This window comes from Mesoplodon densirostris, chromosome 2, assembly GCF_025265405.1.
Source record: "Mesoplodon densirostris isolate mMesDen1 chromosome 2, mMesDen1 primary haplotype, whole genome shotgun sequence".
Classification (NCBI taxonomy): Eukaryota; Metazoa; Chordata; class Mammalia; order Artiodactyla; family Ziphiidae; genus Mesoplodon; species Mesoplodon densirostris.
The window spans coordinates 166,836,207-166,856,854 of NC_082662.1; the positions used below are offsets into that span (position 1 = coordinate 166,836,207).

Sequence of the window (20,648 nt, forward strand, 5' to 3'; positions counted from 1 at the left end):
TGCAAAGTGCCTGGCACACAGCAAGTACTTAGTAGCTATTATTACGGTTATGTCACCTTCTCTCACTTCTATTGTGGCAAACTCCTTGAGAAGCTGTGTCTTCCTTATGCTTAGCACAGTGCCTGGCATAGGATAGTTCTCAAATACAGACTTGTTGACAGATAAATCCACCTATCCATCGGCCATCTAGTCAACACTTATTGAACAACTACTAATTGCCAGGCACTGTTCTAAAGATGGATCAGTGAACAAAATAGCAAAGGTCTGGCCTCTCAGTGCTTATGTTCTAGTAGGGAAAACAGACAAGCACATATATAGTTCGACAGGGAGAAAAAAGAGCTGGGTTAAGGGGTTTAGGAAGAGCCAGGGATGGGTGAAGTTGCTCTTTCACATATCACGGAAGGTCTCTCTGAGAAGGTGATATGTGGGTAGACACTTAAATGAAGTGAGGGAGCAAAGCATACAATTGTGCAGAATGTGTGTTCCAGGTCGAGGGAACGGCAGGTGCAAAGGACCTGAGGCAGGCACAAGTGTGGGGTTTTGAAGAATGAGAAGCCTGTGTGGCTGGAGCAGGATAAATTAAAGAAAGGGCTTTGATATCATCTTCCCTTGATTAAAAATGAGCACACAACACAGTCCAGTAATTGAAAAAGATGTATTAAAGTATTCACAAAAATACAACAATTGAAAAAGAAAAATTAATGAACTTGATGGTTTTTTTTTTTTTTTTTTTTACCTAGCTGAATACATTTCCATTGAAAAACTACAGATAGATTGAAATTTTAATCTCAAGTAATCCTTTAGGTGCCCCCTTAGAAAAATCATGTATAATTTTAAGAGGTCTCATTTTGCCAATAATCAGACATGGAAAGGACAGCCCTGCCATTTGGAAGCAACCCCGCTGTTGTCATCTGTGTCCAGGGACGAGGATGCTGGGACACAGGAAAAAGGGTCAAAAGATCTACAGGAGTTGGTGTGAGGCGTTTTGGAAAAAGCCCCAACACTGAGGTGTTCCACCAAGGTGTGAGTGGCTTCCCTCAGACAAATCAGTCACAGACCCAGAGTAAGAAGCTGGCAGCTGACCACCCTTGCCCCGCAGAGGAGGCCATGGGGAGGCAGGGGAGGGAAGGCCCACGGCTGTGGTTAGCGAAAGTGAGGGCTGGTGCTCTGGGTGGCAGCTTCACAAACATGCAGAGAAATCAGGGCTCTTGCTATCAGGAGGTGTGAGGAAGTACGTATAGTAGATTCACTGGACCTCTGCGAAAGGATAAGGAGGATCCCCCTTCCTCTGCCGAAAACGACTGTATGGAAGTTACATATATCAGTGCAAACACTTGGTCTTACCACAACGTGTCTTCTTTCCCCCTGAAGTCCCGGATGGCTGTACAATTCTCACAGTGGGAGGGCTCACGGAGAGTATCGTCATCCTGGCATCAGCCTGAGGGGTGACATCCCAACACCAATCCCCGCCTTCCCAACACACAAAAATGTCTCCTAAAGCCCCAGGGCGCAAGGCAAAGTTGACCACTTTGCAGAACTGTCTCGGGTTGAGTGCTCCACATCCCTGTCCTGCGCGGGGCCTGTGAGCACAGAACAGGCAGACGCAGCAGAGCTGGCAGGTTTTCCTCCCACACCGCAACACACGCCAGACGCACCAGCTTCGGAGATGGCTGGTATGTGTGATGACACAGTCCGCTCCCTGCTCACGTACATATCAACGGAATGTAAGTTGGAGCATCATGCAAATAACAAATAGTCCCTCAGCAAATAAAAGACCGCACGTATCGGGCAGAGTTCGTTTTGTAGCTCACACACCCTCTCTCTATGTAACCACTTCGTGCATACCTTTAAATCTAAATCCTTCTTTGTTTCCTTAAAACTCAGCCTTCAGACTCCCTCACAAAGATGACAAGACAGGTTGGGGGGGGAATGGCAGCTTTTAGGGGTCCTCAAAGTAAATGAGAGAAAAACTAACATTACCCGTCATCCCTACTTACCTGAACACGTCCTGGGACCCTATTGTCGGTATTCTTCCTCTAACTGTGGGCTTTCAATTTTAAATGAAAAAAAAATTCTTTTAAAAAAAATCCAGAAAATGGGGGAATGACAATATAAGTGTTTAATGATTTTCACCATGCTTTTCAGTCTGAGTTAAAAAAAACACATAGGTTTGAGATGGGGTGTTGGGGGCGGTGGTCAATGGGAGAAAATAAATTGAGAAGGATGCCCAAATTGTCTAGATTTCTCCTCATCTCATTGTTTATCAGAAGAACAAAAAACCAGACACAGAAGAGATTCCCAACGTAGAAGTACTAGCCTTGTTTGCTGATTTGAAAAATCTAGACCCTTTTTAGCCTCAAAGACCTTGGAGGCATCATGAATCTATTACAGAAGCCATGGCTGATGCTGCCCCTGCTGGAAGCATGACTGAAGCTTTATATAGAAGATTCTCTAGAGAGAGCTCTGGCAATCTAATTATTCCATTTCTGCCTACTTAAAAGGAAATGAAACTCAGCTCCTTCAGGTGTATGGGGACTCTTATTACAAGCACGAAGGACTTCAGCAAAGAATGTAACGCACCTTTTGCTCTCCAAATGGTACAGTACTCCTCAAGCCAGGCCTGGGTTCTCTACTTCAATTATGTATCGATTATGGTATTGATCTAAAAGTACCTGGAAGGAAGTGACTTCCCACACTGATCCTTTGCTAATCTTACTATGATGAATCCACAAATTGAGACAATATGCTTACAGGGTGTGATGTTATAGTCTACCCAACACTGAAAGCTAAAAACTGCCCTGTATTTTAGAGAGCAAAATAGCAACAAAAACTCTCACACTGTCTCCAAGTGGCATAGCGAATGGATGCTTTCTAAAAACAACTGCCAAACAGGTGGTACACCCTGGGCTAAAGGCCACCCTGAACATGCTTCCATCACAGCATCGCCACTCTCCAAGTACAATAAATGCGAAGGCGGGTTAAGCCCTTACATGAAAAGGCCATGTCTATTAGAATACTAAAAGATCTGCTACCATCTCCATTAAGGCAAACCACATCTAAATGATGGTGATAGGAATGTGTCTGAATTTTCTCAACTGTAAATGACCCTGAAGGGAAGTACAAAACCAGACAATTTACGTATATGTAGAATCATACCATCTCTGCATCATGCAATACTGGCTCCTTGCATCAGGAAGATTAAATAGAATATTTATACATATTCTTTATACACTTCTTTTTCTCCCTCTATGAATAAACATGTGCTTGTCCGTGTCCAGGTTTCCAAGGCCACACATGGTTATGAGCTACATTTTCTGCACAAGAGTCCAGTTTGGATTTGTTTCTTGCTTAGGATATGACTGGGGTCTTCTCAATTTTTCCGGATGTCCGCGTACACCACAGACTCTGACTTGTTAATCTTGTCGCTGTGATGTCCGCCAGAGTGGTCTAGCTGCGCATATATGACTGGGCCCTGGAGAAGAGAAGCAGAATTAGAGGTTTGGAAAAACTGGTGGCCCCATTAGGCGCAGGGACAGAAGCAATGATTAAAGGGAATATTGTTAGGGTCCCGGAGCGAAGAGTTCCCTCTCTTGAATGTCTTCAGGTACATATGTTCCTTCTTAGGAACAGTATGTCCAGGACTGACTTTATTTTTTTCCTGGGATTGACTTTAAAACAAGATTGGGTACACTTGGTAATTGTTCAAGCCGGTACATAGAGATTTATTACATTATTCTGTCTACTTTTGTATCATCTGTTTTAAAATTTCTATAATAATATAATATTCCTTCTCAGGAGTTACCCTTATCTTAATACCTGTCACAGAATTCCTCAACTCTCGTAATTGGGAGTCTCAAGGACAAAGATGGGCACTTCTGTCAACCCGAGACCCACTGAAATCATGACTTTCAGGATGATACAAGAAACCAACATATTCAGTGCTACTCGGAAATACAATCAATTCGAACTGGTCACTTTATACAAACAGGTACTTAAAAAAACTTCAAATATTCTTCCACGTACCTACTTACACTATAATTCTGTTAGTCTAATCTTATCATAGCCAATAAAAATATTGCTTCTTTGCTATCTAAGATCAGGTAACCATTTTTCCTGTTTTAAAATTTAAAATAACCCCCAAAGCCACAATCTGCAGAGCTATACGGAAAAGCCCTAAATGGACTAAAGTAGAAGAGGTCCTCTTCTCACCCTCAGCAGAAAGGAAGAGAGCTGTCAGGGTCCCACCCGGGACAGCGAAGCAAAGTTGCCTGGGGCAGAGCGAGTCCTCTGGCTCTTGGGGAAGGAGGGAAGGCCGAAGGTTCAAATATCAGACGGGTGGCTGTGCTTCACAACCCTTCAAGTCCCTTCCAACCCAGAGATTCTAACATTGTAAACAGCAACAACAAAATAGGCCCGTTTTAGGGGTAAAGAAAAGTTAATATAACCCAAAGTCGACTTCTCTCCCAATCCAGGGACTCTCTCTTTGAACAGTCTACTACTGTGCTTAAGTTTTCAACTTTGAAATCATAAGCTCAGTAGCCAAAAGTATGTGGTTTAAAATAAACATCCTTGAAACTGTTCTGTATGAATCTGTAATGGTGGATACATAACATATGCATTTGGTGAAACCCATAGAAATGTACAACACAAAGAGTGAACCTTAACAGAAACCACGGACTTTGTTTTCTATATTAATTCATCAACTGTAACAAATGTACCACAACAATGCAAGTTGTTAATAATCAGGGAAACTTTGGAGAGGAAGGAGTATATAGGACCTCTCTTTACTTTCTGTTAGATTTTTCTATAAACCTAACACTGCTCTAAGAAATAAAGTCTACTAATAAAAAGAAGAAAAAAATGCAAAAAAATAAAACAAACATCCTCACTCCCATCTAGGAGTCCCACAACCTGCATCCTTTAGTGTGTAACATGGGATCCTGTGGAGTTCAGGCCCCCAACTTCTACAGAAGGCATATTTTAAAACTCCCAAGCATTAGTTTCTTTATCTCTAAAATGGCACTAACAATAGTATTATACGTCTTAAGATGGTTGTGAGAATTAAATGAGATGATATCTACAAATATTAATCATTATTCTCATGAACAAATTGTTATACAAATATACTTGAAAATATACCCAGGTTACCAGTCAAGTAAATCAAGCAGTCAAAGTCAGTGTGTTTGTCTTTAGTCAGTGTGTGATACTCTCATGCCTGTCATGGGTAACACAACAGATCACGCTGTTAATACTGCATCAAACTGAAACCCTCTATATTCATCTCAAAAAGCTGCAAGTTAAATGTGATTCTACAAAATAAAAAGTTAAAGTTAACTATTTTAACTGTTTTCTACTTCCAGGAAAACAATGAAAAAAGTGTTTTCTAGTAAGTTAATGGATCCTTGGTAACAGCCATTTCCAACAGAACAGATCCTAAAATTAAATGATGTAACTTCCTAGGCAATAAGACCTCATCCATTAGGAGGCTTAGGGTGTATTCATGGGGGAAGGAGTTTACACCATGTGATAGATGGTTACAAATTCTTTCCCTAACGTTGCGTCTACACCCTTACAATATAATGCTGCAGCTCCTCCCACCAAGAGTCAGAACCTGCTTCTTAACCCCTTGAATCTTGACTGGTCTTATCACTTGCTTTGACCCACAGAATGGGGCAGAAGTAACGTGTAAGTTCCATACCTAGACCTCAACAGGCCTTGCAGCTTCCACTGTCTCCTTGATCTTGGAACCCACAGAGCCACCACCACCATGTGAAGAAGCCCAAGCTACTGCTGGCTGATGGGAGACACACAGCCCAGTTGTCCTGCGACTCTCTGGCCCGCCAGCTGCCTGCCAATTGTCAGCCTATAAATGAGACCCCTGCCGGCTGTCCAGCCAACTGCAGATGCACGAAAGAGCCAGCAGAGGTCAGCTGAACTGCCCTAGACCAGAAGACCAGAAAACCTGCCCAACCAACCCACAGAAGCTGGAGCCAAAATAACTGGTGGTTGTTCTAAGCCACTGTCTTTTAAGGTGGTTTGTTACATAGCAATAGATAACTGATAAACTGTGCGAGTGGAAAAGAAAGAGCACAGAGAAAGCAACAAAGAAAAATAACAGAATAATCTCTGAATTGGTCAGTAAATGTTAAAACACCAGTAAGGTCTTTCATGTGAGACAGCCTTGTCCTTCATGGCAAGAGAACGCAACAATTTGCTGAAAGTAACTGGGAAAACACTGAGGGGTAAAAGGAACTCCTTCCTACTGATGGATTTAGTTTCTTCAAATTGCTTCCCACTATCTAATGTCCTCACTCCCTTTCCCCCTTAGAATGTAACGCGGCCCTCAGGTCAGGGGCTTTGTTAAATGCCCATAACAGTCTTTGGCAGACTGTAGGTGCTGGATGAAGGGCTGGATGAAAGAGTGGATCTAGAGGAATTCTCACCAGAATCGGAGCTCAGGAATCTGCTGACGCATCTAGCTCAACCTAACAGCTCTCTGAAGTCAGCTCCCGAGGTTGACTTGGCAGCTGTAGGTACCCTGGGTCTCTGTGGGACGTGCCTCAGGACTTTGACACTTTGAGGGCCAAGAAGACCACTGAGGACTTCAGGAGGGGCCAGTGACCCAAGATCAACTTGGAAATGTACCTGCCATCACTAAGATATTCACTTTGGGGTGTTCGAGAGTTAAAACAGTATCAACAATAACAGCTACGTTAACTGAGCTGGGTTGTTGTTGTTTTTTTTTTTTTTTTGGCTGCGTTGAGTCTGTTGCTGTGCGCAGGCTTTCTCTAGTTGCGGCGAGCGGGGGTTACTCTTCATTGCAGTGCGTGGGCTTCTCGTTGCTGTGGCTTCTCTTGTTGCTGAGCACGGGCTCTAGGCGCATGGACTTCAGTAGTTGTGGCTCACAGGCTCTAGAGCACAGGCTCAGTAGTTGTGGTGCACGGGCTTAGCTGCTCCACGGCATGAGGGATCTTCCCAGACCAGGGCTCGAACCCGTGTCCCCAGCATTGGCAGGCGGATTCTTAACCACTGTGCCACCAGGTAAGTCTCTTAATGGAGCTGTTTTTACTGCACATCTTGATACTCACCTTTCCCTCATCCTCCATTTTTTTCTTTTTTTGGCGTTGCCACAAAGAATTACCATAACCAAGTGAAAAATTGCTCTGTACAGATATATTTTCCCCAACTACTTATTATACAAATAGTCTTTACTATTGAAAATGTTTCAAGAGACTTAATTGCTTGACCTAGGTCTATTCTTTTAGTTTCAGTTAGAGATGAAATTACCCGTGAACTCTACTTGCATGAAATTTATTCCAATATGAAAACATACTGGGGAAGGTGTGGGAAGAGGGTCTAGGAAAAGAGGGTTATGGAAGAGCAAGGAGACCTATCTCTGAACAGATGTTAATGTCTCGGAAGCTATTATGTCCTGAAGTACACTTTCCATGGTCTCTGTAGCCCTTTAGAATCTGAATCTGGTCCTTCAGGCATTAGGGGACTCACACCTGACAAGCTAGCACAAGTATCACTAAGAGAACATCTGTTTTTACCACATGCTCACTGACTGTTCACAAAACACATTTTCAGTATTTATTTCACATCACCAAATATAGATGTGAAACAGATGTGTCTTGTGACATTCTTTGAGATAAATGAAACTGATGATCAAAACGAAGTTGAAAAGCACTGGACAGGCAGGGTAGGACAAATACATGCCTTAGAGCCACACACAGATCGGGGTCTAATACCAGCTCTGCCACTAACTACTGACCTCGAGCAAGTGACTCAACCTAACTAAGCCTCAGTTTCTTCACGTGTAAAATAGGGACAGTAAAAGAACCTACCTCATAGGGCTGTTGTGAGGACTAAATGAACTAATGCACATGTTGTACTTCAGGAGACATTACATATCTACAGACTATAGTTGACAAATACATAACTGTTCTACTCACTGTCCTCCATAAATACCTGCCCCCCCCCCTTTTTTTTGCAGTACGCGGGCCTCTCACTGCTGTGGCCTCTCCCGTTGCGGAGCACAGGCTCCGGACGCGCAGGCTCAGCGGCCATGGCTCATGGGCCCAGCCACTCCGCAGCACGTGTGATCCTCCCAGACCGGGGCACGAACCCATGTCCCCTGCATCGGCAGGCGGACTCTCAACCACTGCACCACCAGGGACCCCCCCCCCACCTTTTTTCTGACTGTACCACACGGCATGCAAGATCTTAGTTCCCCAACCAGGGATCAAACCCATACCCCCTGCACTGGAGGCATGGAGTCCTAACCACTGGACCACCAGGGAATTCCCACTCGCCTTTTGTATACAAAGCATTAACCATTTCCAGAAAAGGATCTAGAAAACCAACTGTTCGTAAGATATATTCACAAAAATTATTTGAAACCAATGTCATTCAAAGCTAAGCATTACGAAGAAAGACTTGTACTTATCTTTTCCCTAATGCCAGAATACTCCAGACTCTAGGTAGCGCCTACCTAACACCCTTCCCAACTCAACTTCCCTGTTTGCGGGAAGAGCCCTAATTTGGTTCTGGTGTGCACCTTTCCTCTGCTCAGGTAAACGACCCCACTCTCCCCTGCCCCCAGGGGTGAAGCCGATCTGTCCCCCTGCAGATGACTGGAAGGGGCATCAGCATGTGACCCACTCTGCCAAGAGGACTAGGAAAAGTTTGCTGGGGAGCCCCAGGTAACGATTTTCCTCCATAATAAAAACCACCTGAGGGCTTCCCTGGTGGCGCAGTGGTTGAGAGTCCGCCTGCCGATGCAGGGGACACGGGTTCGTGCCCCAGTCCGGAAGGATCCCACATGCCGTGAAGCGGCTGGGCCCGTGAGCTATGGCCGCTGAGCCTGTGCGTCCGGAGCCTGTGCTCCGTAACGGGAGAGGCCACAGCAGTGAGAGGCCTGCGTACCGCAAAAAAAAAAAAGGATCCTGGTAAGAACAACTTCCATAAAAACCTCTGGTGCTCTGACACAGAGCTGTTTCTGACACGCATACTGAAGACGGCGTGTGACGGCAAGTAAGAGCACACACCAGCATCACCTAAGGCCCTGTAGCGCTTAGGAATTTTGTGGAGTATCTGAAGCAAATGTTTTAACCCCAGGATAGCAGCCCCTGTTCCAAGTTGACCACTGAATGCAAATCTAAATAAAACAAAGATTGGAAGATAAGTCTCCAAGGGAGTCACACAGTCCACTTCCAAGCCTTGTGTGGACCGACAAAGGCTTTATAAGTTCCAGAAACAGGTAAGGCAGAAAATGTCTTTAACAAGTTGTGTAACTGTAAAATAAAAGGTACAGTATGACTTGATGAAAAATAACCAAGTAAGACAAAGGGTGCTCCAGGTACATGTCACTGAACAGAAACCGTGATTTGCAACATGTTAGAGAAGAGGCCTTCAGGGGCCTGCACTGAGCACAAAGGAAATAACCTAGGAATCAACCATGAGGCACGCTGCGGCTTTCCACTCAAAGCTGACCTGGTGTCATACTGCAAATGCTGAAAAATGATAATATAGATTGACACAGTGCTTGAACTGCTTCTCACTAACCTCCAGAAAATGCCACAGAGTCAGGCCTGGGCAGAACCCTGGGGGTTTACTCACAGGAAAGCTGAGCCCATCTCTGACTCAGGGACAGCAGTCACAGCAGGGTGGGGTCTTGGTGCTGAAAACAGGGCGGGCAAATCCACTTACTGAACAGGGAGCCCTCCTCTCTCCTTCCTCGGCTCCATTCCCAAGCATGAAATCAGAGGATTTCTTCCTGGAGAAATCGACTAACCCAAGAGAAAAGACCTTAGCAACGGATACTTAGGGGTCCCCCAGTGAAAGCCAGCCAGCACTTTATACAAGCAGTGGAGCCTACTACCCAGTAAGCTCTGTCTCTGCACAAAGAGCTGGTGATCAGATCTGAGTGCCTTCAATACAAACAGATAACCAAGGATCGTTGGGCATTTGAGGAAAGCTTTTAACGTGAAAGACAAAAATTACAAAAGGGCTTCCCTGGCGGCGCAGTGGTTGAGAGTCCTCCTGCCGATGCAGGGGACACGGGTTCGTGCCCCGGTCCGGGAAGATCCCACATGCCGCGGAGCGGCTGGGCCCGTGAGCCATGGCCGCTGAGCCTGTGCGTCTGGAGCCTGTGCTCCGCAACGGGAGAGGCCACAACAGTGAGAGGCTCGCATACCGCAAAAAAAAAAAAAAAAAAAAAAAAAAAAAATTACTAAAGAAAAAAGGGAATTCAAAAGCAACAGCAAAATCCAGTAACAGAAGAAAACATTTTTTAAAAATCATAGAACAGAAGAAAAAATGATATGCTCAGACAGATAAGACAATGCATCCATGAAAAGTACGGGTTATCAGAACCAGAGAATAAGCAATAGCTCTTGAAAATTAATAAAAAGAGAGCAGAAATTAAATATTTAATAAAAGTTGGAAGATAAAGTTACAGAAATTTTCTAGAAGAAACTGCAAAACAGAAAAAATTATGAAAACGAAAGGACTGCTCTAGATGATCTAATTGCTAACAGGAATTTCCAAAAGAGAGGATAGAAAATGGAAGGAGGACGTTTTCCAAAGAATAATGGAAGACGATAGCCTAAGACTGAAGGGCACAGTTTTCAGACTGAAAGAGCCCACTGAGCAGCCAGTACAGTGAACACAAAAGGCCCACAATTTTAGAAAATTTCAGAGCATGAGGGATAAAAAAGATTCTAAGAGAAGGGGAATAAAACTGGTCCCACCCGAAGGAGGAGGACTCAGAACTGTATCAACTTCTTAGCATTGGAAGCTACAAAAATCAGCAATGCCTCAAAATGCTGAAGGAAAATGATTTCCAACCTGGAATCCTACCCAACCAGATTATCAGTCAAGCTTGAGGGAGGAGAATAAAAACAATTTTAGACCTGCTAAAAACAAATGTCTTACCTTACAGTTTTGGAGGTCAAAAGTCTGAAATGTGATTCACTGGGCTAAAGCAAGGTATCAGCAGGGCTGCATTCCTTCTAGGGGCTCTAGGGAGAATCTGCTTCCTTGCTTTTTCCAGCTTATGGAAGCTGCCTGCATTCCTTGGCTTGTGACCCCTTCCTTCATCTTCAAAGCCAGTAGAATAGCATCTTCAAATCTCTGGCTCTCACCCTCCTGCCTTCCTCTTATAAGAACCCTTATGATTACATTCGGCCCACATGGATAATCCAGGAAAATCTCAAGATCTGTAATCACAGCTGCAAAGTTCCTTTTGACAGGTAAGGTAACATATCCCATGGGTTCCAGGGATTAGGATGTGGACATCTTTTGGAGGTCATTATTCTGCCTACCATACGAAGCCTCAAAATTTCCATCTGCTGTGCATCCTTTCTCAAGAAGATAAGGAGGCCTCCCCAAACTCTGATGTCCACCGCCTCAATTCAGTGAGACAGGTGAGCTGTTTCTGTTTTCCTCTCAGCACTGCAGCCTGGAAAATGCCTTGAGGAGTAAGCTGGGACGATCACAGGGCTCCCCTTATTTGTTTCCCTTCTCTTAGGAATCATGGTGCTGCACAACCTATTTTCCAACGTCCAAAGTCCATTGTTTCTTTTTTTTTTTTTCCTCCCAGTTTGTTTTCAACAGGAGAGCAACGCCCATGGCACTTCAAGGACAGAAGAAAAAGTTTCCAAGGCTTCTTTAGGTATTATGCCTACCTGTAACTCTAACGCCTTTATCCACAACCCTATTCCCATTCACAATCCAAACTAGTGAACTGAGGTATACTACATAATCCGAGAGAGAGACGGTGGGAGAGACAAACAGAATGAGAGAGATGGACAGACAGATTAGGAACAAGTCAGGAGCCTGATGTTGTGAAAGACAATGCCTATAAATCTAGGTTCTCGCCCCAATTCTGTTGCTCACTGGGTCTGTGCTTTTAGTAATTTAACATCGCAATGCCTCAGTTTCCTCACCACGTAGGACAACTGTGAACTAAGACTGTGGAATACTTCTTCCACAAAACACTGTTATCCTTTACTTCCTCTTCAATCCACCCGCCCCACTACACCCTCAATCCCGCCTCCTCAGGGCAAAGTTATAACTGGCCACATTCCTTCTAATGCTTTCTACCCCAGAAGACCAGAATTGGTACTAAGCTCTGGAATTTCTGCCATTTATAGTTACACCAGCATGGCCAAAACACAATATTAACCTCAATGCCAGATTGCATGCTAAATTCCAAATGAAAGTTATTTCTTCTCTGTACTTTCTACAAGAAGTAGAAACTAAAGCCTTTCCTTGTTCATCGAGCCTACTAATTATTCAGATAAATGTTTACTTTCAATTTCTCCTAAAGAATTCATACAAAATAACTTTTCTGTTTTATTACCAACACCAAAATCAACTTTTTCCTGTGAATTCCATGGCTTATAGAACACCTCAGTATAGAATCTAGTTCACTAGCTTTATTTCTTTGAGCAACGAAGGAAGAAGTATTTACATCTGACAAAGTCATTTCCTAATTTTGCTTGGGCCAGTCTGTTAGTGGTGGGTTGGTGGAAACCTTTACTCAAGTCAGATTCTTCTCCATATACCTTCTTGCGGTCCTCCTAAACCAGCCCTTACGTTCCCCTCGGTTTCTCTTGCTCTCTTTCTGTCCGTTTCTCACAGCTCAGTATTCCTTCCCACACCCCACAATGTGACAGAGAACCGAACTGCAGAGCATGGCATGGTGGGCAGAACTGCCATCTGCCATTACCTGGTGAGATCCAGAAGGCAGGCTCTTTACTAGACCCTCTGTGTCGGAGGGGGACTTCCGTGGAGCCTGCTTAACCGGTGACACATTCTCTGATGTACTGCAGCTGATGAGTTGGCAATTTGGAGAATGTAAAAAAAATAAAAAATAAAAAATAAAATAAATAAAAATAAATGGAAACAAAAAATATAGAAATGCAAGTGATGACAAAATGAAGTAGCAGATGTATAAAAACGAAACTTAACAAAACAATGAGTATCAAAACAATCACATATCTTGAAACTATTTTTTATCCCTGACGCTAATTCTTCCAAGTCAGTGAAGCTACTCCAGGGGAGGTACAGAATCCAATGTGGTGCGATCTCTTTGCCCCAGTCTACAACAATGATATCTGCTGGATGGGATTCTGGCTACAATGTACATTTATCCTTTTGCTTCTTTGGCTTTTTCCCCTACCATAAATCCTCCTCTGGGATACAGGTTTAAAGGAGCAAGCAAGCTATACCTTCTTGATAGCAATTCGCTTTTGTGATCATCAAAGGCAAACCTCTTCTGAATGTGCTTCCAAAATGACAGACCCAGATCCAGGCTCGTAGTCTGGCTTATCTCATTCCTTCCATTCCCTAGGTCCTCATAGTTTGTTTCCCCACCAATTCCGCAACCAAACCAAAGAAAATCCAGGAAGTCATGGATGATAAGAAACTGTGGAATGCCACATCACACGGGCTGAATGTTTTCAGGGGCGTCGGGGTCTTCAACAGCAAGCCCTATCTCATAAATAAACCAGGGAAAGTGAATGCCAGGAGGTAGCTCATTTGGGATTCCCTAATGGGATGTGTCTTCAGCAGAGCCTCAATCCCTTATGATGTACTTTTTAAAAATCTTAGGAGTGTGGAGAGAATCACATTTAAAGTGTCGTTACTAAGACCAAAGCATACAAAGCATTCTGCAAACTGTGCCTTCTCTGAACCAGGAGGCTATATGCCACAAACCAAAATGGTTTGAGTATTGTAACGCAGAAGAGTCTAACTCAGTAATAATACAATTCAAGTATTAAAAAACTAAAACACACACACACACAAAGGCATTTTACATTAAGAACATATATGTTCAGATGACCATAAAACCTGACAACCCAATTTCTTTGGGATGGTACACTCAACATGTTTCTAACACAGACACATGACATATTTGTGGACAAACCATGATAGCTGTTGGGTTAGCTCAGAGCTGGCTAGTTAGTTGTCAACAAGGGAGATGGGCTGAATACATACACATGAATATTAACAGCAACGGCCAATGTGATTAGTTACCATGTGTCTAGTGGGAGTGGAAGAGGAGACCCAGCCCTGTTATAGTCCCAATGTGTCGTCTATGTCAGCTTTTCTTAAGAAGTGGAAGATAGGCAGGATCTGATCCCGGCACACCAAGGTAGAAAAGGCAGGGGAGGGGGAAAAAAAAACCAAAGTAAGAAGAATAGCAGCATTCACGATGCCATGCAGAATTCTAAGGCACACATTTCTGTGCCTTTATTAACCCAAAAAGCGTGAACTACAGAGACTGGCGTGTCACCACCCTGGATTAGTTTCATGTTGAAAACCAATGCTTCGGTTACATTTCATCATAAACCACTCACCATGCAAGGGGGCAGGTACGGTCAGCAGAATAGAAACATTCCAAGCAAATGATATCCGAATTTGAACACTTAAACTCCTTAAAACACAGCACTCCTAAAAAGTAGAGCGGCAGAGCCCAAAGCGAGAGGTCCCCACCATCCACCAGCCAGGGAGTCCAGGGCATGCAACCCTCAACCACAGTCCCTTCCGTGCACTGGGGACGCAGCTCGTGCTACATCAGCTGAAACCCAGCCTCACTCTCAGTCTTACCACACGAGTTCTACCAAGCTTATACAGGCTAGCTTTCCAGCTGGAGCGGCAAAAAGAGAGGGTCCTTCAATTAGACACACACCCTATGCTCAAACGTGTTCTCTTTGAGAAGCCGCAAACAAAACCAAAGTCTACTTTTCTTTATTGCTGGTATATTTTGATGTTCAACTCTTATTAACTCAGCTTGGACGAGTCCAGCCATGCATTCAAGAATGGTCAAAGCGATAAACCTCCTTACCAAACTACAAACAGGAAAAGCCCTGCATCATCACATCAGGTGGGGGTCAGTTATCAGCATACTCCTCTTATTATTATTATTATATTTACCTAACTGAAAAGAAGAACCTTATGAGATTATTATCTAGAGATCAAATTAAACTCATATTAGGTAAGTGATATCTGTGGCTTAATAATGCTAATTGCAGAGTGGATGATACTGAAACACAGAGCACAGACTACTGAGCAGTCCATGTCACCAAACCTAAGAAAGAAACTGAAACAGGGATTAGTGTCATAGTTCACGTTTAACAGCACGCCACTGATTTTTGCTTGCCCGTGTCAGAACATCTTCTAAGAAGATGGCTCGATTCCAACATGAAAGCTAACAGCAGCTGATTCTTCACAATTCTTTTCCCATAAAACATACAGAAGTTTTCATAAACTCTGATTCCTTCCCTCCACCCTTCCCCCCAAAAGCAGAGCCTCTTACCCGGTGTAATCCCGTTTAGAGTTTTTCCTTCTATAGAGGACAGCCAGAATCATGGTGATGAGCAGAGTGAGACCTAGGACCACAGCAGTAACTATACCCACCACCACCCAAACTGGAAACGCGGGCAAAATCTCTAGAGAGAAAGAACAAAATAGGTTTAAGGTACATTGCGACAGAAAGAAGAAATGGAATTGTATTAAGTTAATAAACAAGTGTCTTCCTTTAGCAATTACCATACCCTATTTTTTTTTTTGTTTTGTTTTGTTTTGTTTTGTTTTTTTTGCGGTACGCGGGCCTCTCACTGTTGTGGCTTCTCCCGTTGTGGAGCACAGGCTCCGGACGCACAGGCTCAGCGGCCATGGCTCACGGGCCCAGCCACTCCGCAGCATGTGGGATCTTCCCGGACTGGGGCACGAACCCGTGTCCCCTGCATCGGCAGGTGGACTCTCAACCACAGCGCCACCAGGGAAGCCCACCATACCCTATTTTATTATCCAAATTATGAGATCCTAGTACCTAACTGATGACATAGGAACATTAGCTGATAAAGAATGAGCTTTAGAACTAAAAACATTTCTATATACATAATCCCTCTCAGTGCTCTAAAATCAAAGAAAAGCTGGGGATGTGAATTTACCTCAATCTATTCTCCAACAAAGCAGACTCTGTCTCGAAATGAGAGAGCAGAACCTGCATTTCCTGCTTATTCTCCAAAAAAGGTGAAGAAATAGCTATACTGTTTCTGCCAATGTTAAAGCTTTCTCCTGGAGGATATTAAAACAATATTAATCTCCTTCTTTCCCAATACTCACCCCATCCAACTATAATGAATCTGGTCTTACTTCTAATTAACAGTGAAAAATTCATACTCCTTTAATCTGATCAATATGCTCCAGACAGCAGGTTTATAAATGGAGAAATCAGCTACTCCAGTTGGAACGAGTTCCCTGACCTCCAGGCATGTTCGGTAGAGCCACAGGTCGATGGAAACAGGGAGCATAACTGTATGGCAGAAACACCCCTTTCAAACACACCCTGAAATGTAACTCTTGTTCTCTAACTAAGCATGAGATAAAGGGGACTTCATCATTACTGCAAAAATACTCAAGGAAGTACCTTTCTCTACAACATAAAGCCTAATGTGTCCTGGCTGGACAACAATGTCAGGAGGATTTTTGACATCACAGATATAAGTGCCATTGTGTATAAACTGCATATTTTCTATGTTGATTGATGCATCTTTCTTGTCGAGGTCTCCAGCCCAGCTGATTCTGTCCTTAAATGGTGGATAATTCCCGGCATACACTTGCCCTTGGGAGTAGTGGAAAAACTGCAATTAGAAAAAAAGAACACATGAGCTATTCTTAAAGGTAGAAGTTCTAAACTCTATTATAGGCATGCTGTGAAGGGTTCTTTTAAAAAAAGGCTTCATCTGAGGAGCTCCAATCAAGATGGCGGAGTAGAAGGATGTGAAAAAAAGACTTCATCCAGAAAGAAATGCCACATCATATTACAAATCTCAAGCTATAGAACCTAAGCCAGACAGGGATTTAGAAATCATGGAGTTCAACCCTGTTTCAGTTGGAGAAATAAATGTGTACATTCTCTCTAAACCTCTCAATAGCCCAGTGGTGTAGCAATTACCACCCATATTTTTATAATAAGGAAATGGAGACTCAAAGAAACCAGTTGCCCAATGTCACAATGACAGTAGGTAATGGATCCAGAGTCAAAGTCAGGACCACCTGACTCTTCAAAGCCAATGCTCTGATGGACACCACAATTGAGCCCAGTGAATCCAAAGGTTTCAGCCTTAACTCACAAAGCTTACCATTAAGATACGCAAAGTCATCAAGAAAAAGAAGCCTAAATATCACAGATCAGTTAATCTGATGGGTTACCCAGTCTTACTTATTGGTTTCCTACAGAAAAGTCATGGATATGTGAAAGGAACACAGCCCAGACAACCCAAAATGTTCTTGTCCGCCTTTGCAGGTTCAGCCTTTAGCCCCTTTCTCTTTCCACTCTCACCCTCTCCTCAGACCTGCTTTCAGCAAAGGAACTCATTTCTCAAAGTAACTTTGTCAAACCCAGCCCCCTGAAGTAAGGTCAGGCCTGGTGGGTGGGGATCTATCCTGATACGTGGCTTCAATCCAAGCAGCTCTGCTAGAGGCTGGATGTCTTTGTTCGTATTCACAGATGGGGCGATAGTGGGGTTGGAGAGGGTGGTGGAAATGAACATTAGTCAACCACTGAGCTGCACTGGCAATCCAAACACAACATTTTCAGAACCTTTTTTGGAAGCTGAAAACCCCTATGCAATCTCATCCATTCCTATGATTTAATGGCCACCTACATTTTGTTAACTCGCAAACCTCTCTCACGCACAGTGCTTCCTGGAGCTCTAGACCCCTAATCCAACTGCCTACTCACTCAGCTGCCTCCACCCGCCAAGTCTGCCACCTTCTCCTATCAACTCCATTTTCTGTGTATCTCATCTTGACTGATGGCTACATGCCGGTCTCCCAAACCATACATCTTGGAGTTATCGTTAATTCCTCTGTCTTCCTTCCCATCCAATTAATTTCCCAATCCTGGGACTTCCCTGGTGGTCCAGTGGTGAAGAATCCACCTTCCAATGCAGGGGATGCGGGTTCCATCCCTGATCGGGGAACTAGCATCTCGCACGCCGCGGGGCAACTAAGCCCGCGCTCCACAACTACTGAGCTCATGTGCCTCAACTAGAGCCCGCTTGCCCTGGAGCCTGCACACCACAACTAGAGAAGAGAAAACCCGCAGGCCACAACTAGAGAGACACCCGTGCACCACAACAAAAGATCCTGCATACCTCAACGAAGATCCTGCGTGCCGCAGCTAAGACCTGACGCAGCCAAAAATAAATTAAATAAATAAATAAATAATCAATAAATCTTTAAAGAAAAAACAAATCCCCGATCCTGTCAATTCCATCTCCTAAGTTTCTCTGTTCTATTTAATCCCCACTGATAATACCTGATTTTTATGTCCTCAGCATCTTGGGCTCTGATCTCTTAACTGGTCTCAAGCTCCTCTAATCCATCCTCCACAATGCCTACATGATTATTGGGAAAAAAAAATTAAAAACCAGTTATCAAATATATACCCTGTGTTTAATATAACTAATGCTTGTTAGGAACTACGAAGGCTCTGAGATTTCACCCTCCCTGCATGTCTGCTGCAGGTTCACAGATGCTGGCAGAAGACACGAGACTCCTGGGAAGTCTTTGTTCTCACGAAGAAGACTTGGGAGACAAAGGACCCTATTACTTACAAACAGCCAGCAGCATGTTTTTAATCTGTGGCCCCTGCCCCCCAAGGCCCATAGGGATGGCATGGAGGGGCTTGGGTGGATGCTGTGCGTGCAGAGGCTCGGTATCACGGCTGAGGAACCCCAAGCTTAGGAAACCCCCATCTTTTACAATGGCCCCAAAGGGAGACAGATTACTATCTTGGACAGTAAGCAAACCTGACCTCTGTTCCAGAGGGAGACCCTGTCTCTGCCTTCCAAAGCTAGTCACTGAACAAGAAAGGCAGCCAGGGCCTCCACTTGTAAGATGGGCAGAAATGTGAAATACCATGAAAAATAACACTCTGACACTCATAACCACGCTGCAAGGTGAGATTCACCTTGCCAGCTATTTGGCAAGTGAGGAAAGAGGCTCAGAAAACCTTAGTGACTTACTCAAGGTCACAGGTCTCGGAGACAGAATTCAAGGCTTAAGCTATTTCCATTATTTAATGCCTCTCATGTCTGATCCTATCTCGCCTGCCCCAAACCCTTCACCTCTCTTCTTTACCAGGAAATAAACCATAAACTCTTAGCTCAGCAAACAAGTCCTTCTGTCATCTGGTCTCTGCTTTCCTTCCTACCTCATCTACAAATATCCTCTGAAGCATTTCTGAAGCAGCAACACAGACCTACACTACACTCTTTCCCACCTTTGGGTCTCCGCAAACCTCTCCCTCATCAGACTGGGTGCCCGCTGAAGGCAGGGAACAAGCTGTATTTCTCTCTGTGCTCCTTGACACTTCGCACACCACAGGAACCGTATATGTTTGCTGAACCGCACTGATTAATAGCGCTTTGGTCAAACCAAAGAGAGAAATGAAACAGTAAAAAAACACACACAAAAAGGGACTAGATCTCCTTATCAACCAACATTTATTAAGTAAAAGCCACAGTGTTAAAACCATGAGGGACGCCAAAGGTGTAAGATAGATCTCTACCCTCAAAATGCTTGCATTCAAGATAAAGAAGAGAAAAACTGCCATAGCAAGGGACGTTCTCTCACAGGAGTGGCCCAGATAACATGGGCAGGGAGTTTTTTGGTTTTTTTGTTCTTTTTCCCCCCCGCCGGTACACGGGCCTCTCACTGCTGTGGCCTCTCCCGTTGCGGAGCACAGTCTCCGGACGCGCAGGCTCAGCGGCCATGGCTCACGGGCCTAACCGCGGAGCGGCATGTGGGATCTTCCCGGACCGGGGCACGAACCCGCGTCCCCTGCACCGGCAGGCAGACTCTCAACCACTGCACCACCAGTGAAGTCCAAACATGCTGTATTTCTGCGGAGCAACTAAGCCCATGCGCCACAACTACTGGGCCTGTGCCCTAGAGCCCGTGAACCACAACTACTGAGCCCATGTGCCACAACTACTGAAGCCCACGTGCCTAGAGCCCGTGCTCCACAACAAGAGAAGCCACCGCAATGAGAAACCCGCGCACCGTAACGAAGAGTAGCCCCCGCTCGCCGCAACTAGAGAAAGCCTGTGCGCAGCAACAAAGACCCAACACAGCCACAAATAAATAAATAAATAATAAATAAGCAAATAAATAAGCAAATAAATAAATTTATTAAAGAAAAGAAATACAGCATGTTCTTAATATTAAGCCTTGGGGTATGTAAATCTGCTTTGACCCACATGACAAGAATGTTTTGAGCATAAGTAAAACTGCTCTTTGAAGGAAAGAGCATCTGGGTGTCTTCCTGATGATCCTTTACTTTCTGTAGATAAAACAATGTCCCTCACTTCTAGTCTGGCAAAAGATGTCAGTGGGAAATCTTCACAAATTTAAATAATTCTTTGGACTCTCCTGGGTAAATCTGTGTGTTTCATTTTGCATCTACAGGATACATGTTCCACGTTGATGCCGTATCTATGGGAAGCAAAAGAATGCCTCTGACTCTGCTTCCCCATGATGTTTGTATGGGTTCCTGCTCTCACTCTGGGACTGTTTTACCCAGAACCATACCCAATTGGACCCAGTGAGGAAGTCATATAAAT

The 20,648-nt window shown here is 44.1% G+C and overlaps 1 protein-coding gene across 1 annotated transcript in view; it reads right to left on the minus strand.

The window, feature by feature from the left end:
- Window positions 1-641: 641 nt before the first annotated feature.
- MPZL1 (myelin protein zero like 1) overlaps window positions 642-20,648 on the minus strand; it is a 62,165-nt gene continuing 42,158 nt past the window's right edge. Inside the window, exons 3-6 of the mRNA XM_060091309.1 lie at window positions 16,445-16,658; window positions 15,329-15,461; window positions 12,737-12,839; window positions 642-3,472 (exon numbers count right to left, since the gene is read on the minus strand). Of these exons, the coding sequence (XP_059947292.1) occupies window positions 3,371-3,472; window positions 12,737-12,839; window positions 15,329-15,461; window positions 16,445-16,658 (552 nt within the window). The 3' untranslated portion in view covers window positions 642-3,370. The remainder of the gene's footprint in view (window positions 3,473-12,736; window positions 12,840-15,328; window positions 15,462-16,444; window positions 16,659-20,648) is intronic.